This window comes from Genypterus blacodes, unplaced genomic scaffold, assembly GCF_046128005.1.
Source record: "Genypterus blacodes isolate CSIRO-AG114 ecotype Tasmania unplaced genomic scaffold, CSIRO-AGI_Gbla_v1 ptg000070l_1, whole genome shotgun sequence".
NCBI lineage: Eukaryota > Metazoa > Chordata > Actinopteri > Ophidiiformes > Ophidiidae > Genypterus > Genypterus blacodes.
In genome coordinates, this window is record NW_027466880.1 from 1229714 (window position 1) to 1235464 (window position 5751).

General features: G+C 39.7%; 1 protein-coding gene across 1 annotated transcript; it reads right to left on the reverse strand.

Moving 5' to 3' along the window:
* Nucleotides 1-1795: 1795 nt before the first annotated feature.
* LOC143005258 (chitinase-3-like protein 1) lies at nucleotides 1796-5131 on the reverse strand. Its single transcript, XM_076156539.1, has 11 exons — nucleotides 5088-5131; nucleotides 4931-4957; nucleotides 4613-4817; nucleotides 4294-4350; nucleotides 3602-3767; nucleotides 3389-3513; nucleotides 3176-3299; nucleotides 2908-3090; nucleotides 2619-2735; nucleotides 2398-2530; nucleotides 1796-2168 (listed from the first exon to the last, which is right to left on the reverse strand). Exons 1-11 carry the CDS (start codon nucleotides 5110-5112, stop codon nucleotides 1903-1905), a joined length of 1428 nt encoding a protein of 475 aa, XP_076012654.1. The 5' UTR covers nucleotides 5113-5131; the 3' UTR covers nucleotides 1796-1902.
* Nucleotides 5132-5751: the final 620 nt, after the last annotated feature.

Genomic DNA, 5751 nt, shown 5'->3' on the forward strand with positions numbered 1-5751 from the left:
CTCAAATTAACTCATTTAAGATGATCTGGACATTTGTCTTAGTCGTAAATCGTCAATTAATATAATATGTATCTGTTTAATGTCTTAGTATGTTAGGCTTAGGCTTGAGAAATAATGCTGGTCCAATGCATGAAAAACAGCCCAGATATGTTTCATCTGAGGGTAAATCCCTCTCTGGGTCTATACTCCTAATGAAACCACCCACACTGACCACTGATATTCTAATCTCTGGTCTCACTCACTTCAATTAAGACAGTGGGACATGAATATCTGCATTAAACCATGTCAAACAATATTTATGGTTTTATTGTTTTTGCATGGTCTGGGCATTGGTAGAAAGGCTGACACTGTTGATTCCCAAAGTTAACATTGTCTTCAGCAACTCAACTCCGTCAGGATGTGCATTGCAGGATTTTGACTTAATGTTTATCGCGGAATTAGACAGAAACCTAATTATTGCCCTGAAATTTTATCCATTAGCTATTTGTAAAATTGAGTCATTGAACGATTCAACAATTCAACTGGTTTATATTCTGTACACTTGGTTTGATCACAACATTAGAAATAAGTGTGAACAATTATGAGACAGTGTTTTAGTTGTGTTTAACCTTTCTGTTTGTGACCTGTGTTTATCATTGTGCAGCACAAGTGTGTGACAGTGTGAGATCTGTTTTATGAATGAGAATGTTCGTAGACGTTTGACATTTGCAAATGTTGTCTAACTATGTGAACTTGTTTAAGGTTTTTCCAAAACAGTGATTGATTTGACAGATGTAAAGAATATATTCCTTATATACTGTGACATTATATTCTAAACACAAAAATACTTTGATGAATGATTTCAGATTATGGGTACACATTATTGCAAAGCAGCAGAAAATAATCAAATCATACCCTGCTCATCATCTTATCGTCCAAATGTGAGTGGATGTGGAGTGTTTATAGATCTGACTAGCAGTAATGATTCAGATGTACATATATACTGAGCACCCACACTTTCCTTGCTTGCAATCCTCTTCCTCCTGAAATGAATATTCCTTTTCCATCTCCCGCTTTTCTGAAGGCAGTGGCATGAGATATATCAGGTCAGGAGCTCTTTGTGTGAGGTGCCGTTGTTCCCTTGGGGTTGCGTCTGGTGAAGCATCAGCTGGCAAATTTGTATTATGTCTTTGAAGTGTAGCATTACACGGGGAAAGAACGGAATTACATTATCCCGATTCGGATGTTTTTCAGAAATGTGATAGTTTTTGCTGTGGATTCTGACTTGAAAGAAAATCATTTTCTTATTGGAGAATGAGAGCAGAGCAATACTGCTTGGTCACAATCTGTGATCAGAAGTTGCTTGATTTGATTTAACATTTAATTTGGACAAAGCTCCAAAACACGTGTTAGTGTATAAGTTTCACTTATATAGTTACACTCCAGTATACATGTTGTGTACAGCAAACTTGGGATTTGGGGTATTTCTTAGTAATCGTAGAGATAAGAAAGATTAGAAAATCCGTTTTGAATGATCAGTTCAGTGACCTCTTCTTATGGTTCCATTAATGCTCATCAAATAAGAATTCAGGCACCAGTTGCAGAATGCATGTACTGTAGAGAGATGTGTACTGTATACTAAATATGTACCAAGTCCCACTGGTAAACTGTGTTGTATCAGAAATTGCAGCAGTAAAAGAGAGAAAGAAAGGAAAAAAGAAAGGAAAAAAGAAAGAAAAAAAGAAAGAAACTCATGACTCAATAATATATGCCATAGTACTTTAATGCATTTGGAATTTGGAAACTACAGTCAACATTTTGGAGAATACTTCACAATATTAACAATGCCTAATATCAGTAAATAGATGTTTACACTGAGATTCATTTGTCCGTTTCGTCAGAGTTTTTTGCTCCCGTTGTCACTCAGGGCCAGACGCAGCACTTGCATTTGTCGTCAAAGACAGATCCAGATCCGCATCTGCTCAGATGAGTGATGCCACCAGCACACATGTAGAAGGTGGTCTTGTCGTCTGGGTTGGCGTATATGCCGTCAGGTTTGCCATTGCAGAAGCCAGATCCTGGGGCATGTGTGGTGACGGTGGTGGTGGTAGTTGGACGGGGGGTGCTTGGACCGGGGGTGGTGCTGGCACCAGGTTCAGCAGTGGTGGTAGGGGGCAGTGTGGGCACAACTTGATGATAAAGAAAGAAGAAATGGATAATGAACAATAAATCATATGATGTAAAGCCAGGTGTAAAAACTGAATGGTTGTATCAATATCTTACACAGGATTTATTATAAAACTGATTTTATGTAAACCATCCACTCTTTTGATCACAGTGATCAAAGTTCCTGTCTATGTTGACAATAGTCCAATACATTTAATGGAAAGGATCAGGAGGAAACTGTGTTCGACTTACCAACGCCAAGCAGCTTGCGGAGATGTGCCAGCAGGGGGTGTTTGCCCTGGCCGCAGAATCGTCCAGCAAAGTCATCCAGATCGAGGGCCCACACGAAGGCACCGCCAAACCTCTGCTCCTGCAGGTAGGCCACCTAAGGGGATGACAAGAAAACATTGAAATGGTTCAAATCCCTTGGATATTCGGTGGATGTGTGAATAGGATGTTGATGTGGCACATACCTTGTTCTGGTAGCTTTCCTGGGTGTCAAATCCAACCCATTCCTGGTTCTTGGTGGCATAGGGAACTTTCTGGTCCTCAATCCACTGGATTGTGGTGCCCTTCAGAAATCCACAGATCTGGAGAGCAGATAATATGAAAAGGTTTTTAGAATTTGTAGATGTTATTAGACAAATTGTTTTCTAAAGGTCGCAACAGTGGTGAACAAAGTTTTAAGACAGACCACAAGATTTACATTTATAAGAAGGTGTAGATCTTTCAGCCATTATAGTGTCACTTGTTTCACTGTACCTCATAGTAGGCCCAGAATCCGGCTTCACGAGTATAAGTTCCAGCTGATGCAGGGCCGCTAGCTGGGGCTCCAACGCCAGTGTTTGATGATGTCAGACGGAAGGTGCGACCATAGGCTGCAAATCCCATTCTCAGTTTCTCCACTGGGGTACCTTTGTCTCTCCAGTATTTCATGGCAAAATCCTAAAAAAAATGATGAGGAAGTGATTAAGAAACACAAGGGTAATTTCTCAAACGCAGTATTCTGTACTGTCCCCAGTATACTTACGGTGTTAAAGTAGATGAGGTCACCATAGTCCTGAGAACCACGGAATAGTGGGCTGTTATGTCCGGTGAATTGCTCCCAAGTTCCATGGAAATCATAAGTCATCACGTTGATGAAGTCAAGTTCCCTGGACACAGGAAAGCGGAAACAGTCATTACAGAAAATATTAAAATAACTCCTTTCTGAAGAAGAACTCCAACCAGGTAGCAGACTCACTTGGCAATCTCAGCAATCTCATATCCTCCATCAATGGTTCCCTTTCCTGCAGACACTGCAGCAGTCAGCATGAGCTGGGCACCACCCTTAGTTCTGGCTTCAACTGCATAGGCAGCAACAAGTTCCTGCAGAAGCACAATTACGACATGTTATGAGCCTGAGATGTGAGTGGAGCAGCAGTAAATTGTAATCTATTTGAAGAGCTGCACCCACCCTGCAGAGAAGAGTGAACCTCTGTTTGTCCTCTGGGGGGCTTCCACGGGCTCCAGGGTACTCCCAGTCCAGATCCAGACCATCAAACCCATGAGTCCTCAAGAATCTAATAGTGGACTGGATGAACTTCTGACGGTTGGCTGCAGATGAGACCATGATGGAGAACCTGCAGGTTCAAACATTAGGTTTTTCATCATATCTGCTTTCCAAGGAGTTCATACAGTAGGTTAACTTAACCCCATGGTGGAGGCTTTTAGGAAGCAAGTCACTGTGGTTTAAAATGTACAACAAGCCTGTCTTAGTAAAATTGTGTTCAGATATATGTTTTAACTGGTCAAGGCAGATGGCCGCCCACCTAGACCAGGTTCTGCCTGAGGTTTCTTTCTGTTAAAGGGGAGTTTCTTTGAATGCTCTGTATGTAAAAGTGCCTCGAGATAACGGTTGTTGCAATTTGCCTCTGTGTACTATAAATAAAGTTGAATTGAATGGAATTTTATGAATCAAAGTCAACTACAAAACTGAAAAGCTTTCTATTTTGGCTTTCTACAACAATACAGATGCCAATTTGCCTCTGTGTACTATAAATAAAGTTGAATTGAATGGAATTTTATGAATCAAAGTCAACTACAAAACTGAAAAGCTTTCTATTTTGGCTTTCTACAACAATACAGATGCCAAAAAACATTACTCACTGTCTTGAACCAAAGTTCCATCCACCAACTGCCAACAGTGTCTTCAGACCAGGGTTCCTGGAAACAGCAAGAGTAAAAATACATTACAGTACTTTCACAGAGAATGATTTTTTCCCTTTATAATTTGCAAGACAATGAAACGATGCATGCATTTGGATTCATTGTTTTGTGAGGTATTACACCTCAGCAGATATTTTGGGCGATGAACTCTAACTCTTTTGAGCAAGATACTGAATCTCTGCTTGCTCCATTGGTGCCAGACCCCTGCTTTGTATTACCTCTGCATTTTCTGACCTAGCAGGTAATTATTGTCACTTACTTCTGCTTCAGGGCATTGAAGGATTTGTAGAGGACATCATCATTCCACTCGTAGGTAACCAGCTCATTGTTGCTATTGATGATGGAGAAGGCATAGATCAGATGGGTGCACAGGAACGGGTCCACGTCCTGCGGCATGTACTTCCCCTCAGCAGGTCTGTACTGGGACCAGTTGGTGAAGTAACACACCATCTGAGAGGCACTTGCTGTATCAGAGTAAAGGACGGTTAAAAGAAGCATTTAACCAAGGCATGACATTAAATGAAGAAGTTAGAGCCCAAATGAAATTATACAGGCTGATGAAAGTGTAATGACTCACCTAGCTGGCACATTGCCAGGCAGACGCCTAAGAAAAACAAAAAAGCGTTAGATTCATTAATAAACACAATGAAAACACACCAAATATTTGTGAAATGAAAACTGTGTCATTAAAACATACACACACATATACAAAACAATGGGCTTCTTGTAAATACCTGCAAGGATTGTGAGCCTGGTCATGATGATCTCACTCAATTCACAGACTGAAAGACAAAAAGTGACATAAAACAAAATTCAGTGATTAAAGCAAAATAAAGAAAGCAGTCATCCTCTATGTGTTCTAAAAGTCATTTCATAGGTTTTGAGGCCTTTTAGTTTTTATCATTTCCATAAGTGAGTAATAGTTAATGGTTGGCTAGTTTTCCCTTGAAAACTCACCTTGGGACAAGATGAGTGACCCAAATAGCAGCAGCAACGTTTGGCCTTTTATACTTTTGATTTGGTTCAGAGAAAGGAGGAGTTGTAGCAGACCTTGATAAACAAGAGTTGTAAAAATGATAGTAAGACCTTTCTGATAAGTCCCCTCAGGACACAGTATGCACTTGGAAGCATGGGTCATAGTTTGGGTCAATGGTGATATTAGACATTGATTGGTGATCAACAAATTGGCCTTAGAATAAACTATGCCATTTTAATTCAGTTTGTTATGTAAAGAGGGGCAACTAGTGTTATTTTATCTAATTAATAATGTTATCATCATAAATCATGAATTCAAATTATAACCTACTAAAACTTCTTAAATGTGAGGTTTTCAGTTTGTTGTTAAGTACATAATTACTGAACACATAGTTATATAGTTAAATTACTTCATTTATAATA

What these genes read in the sequence shown, in the direction of transcription:
- LOC143005258 (XM_076156539.1), bottom strand. Translation starts at nt 5,112, where the DNA reads ATGACCAGGCTCACAATCCTTGCAG. An exon ending in GATTCTGGGCCTACTATGAG is followed by an intron (nt 2,736 to 2,907) that starts GTACAGTGAAAC and finishes TCTGCTCTCCAG; the next exon opens with ATCTGTGGATTTCTGAAGGG. An exon ending in AGGAAAGCTACCAGAACAAG is followed by an intron (nt 2,531 to 2,618) that starts GTATGTGCCACA and finishes TCATCCCCTTAG; the next exon opens with GTGGCCTACCTGCAGGAGCA.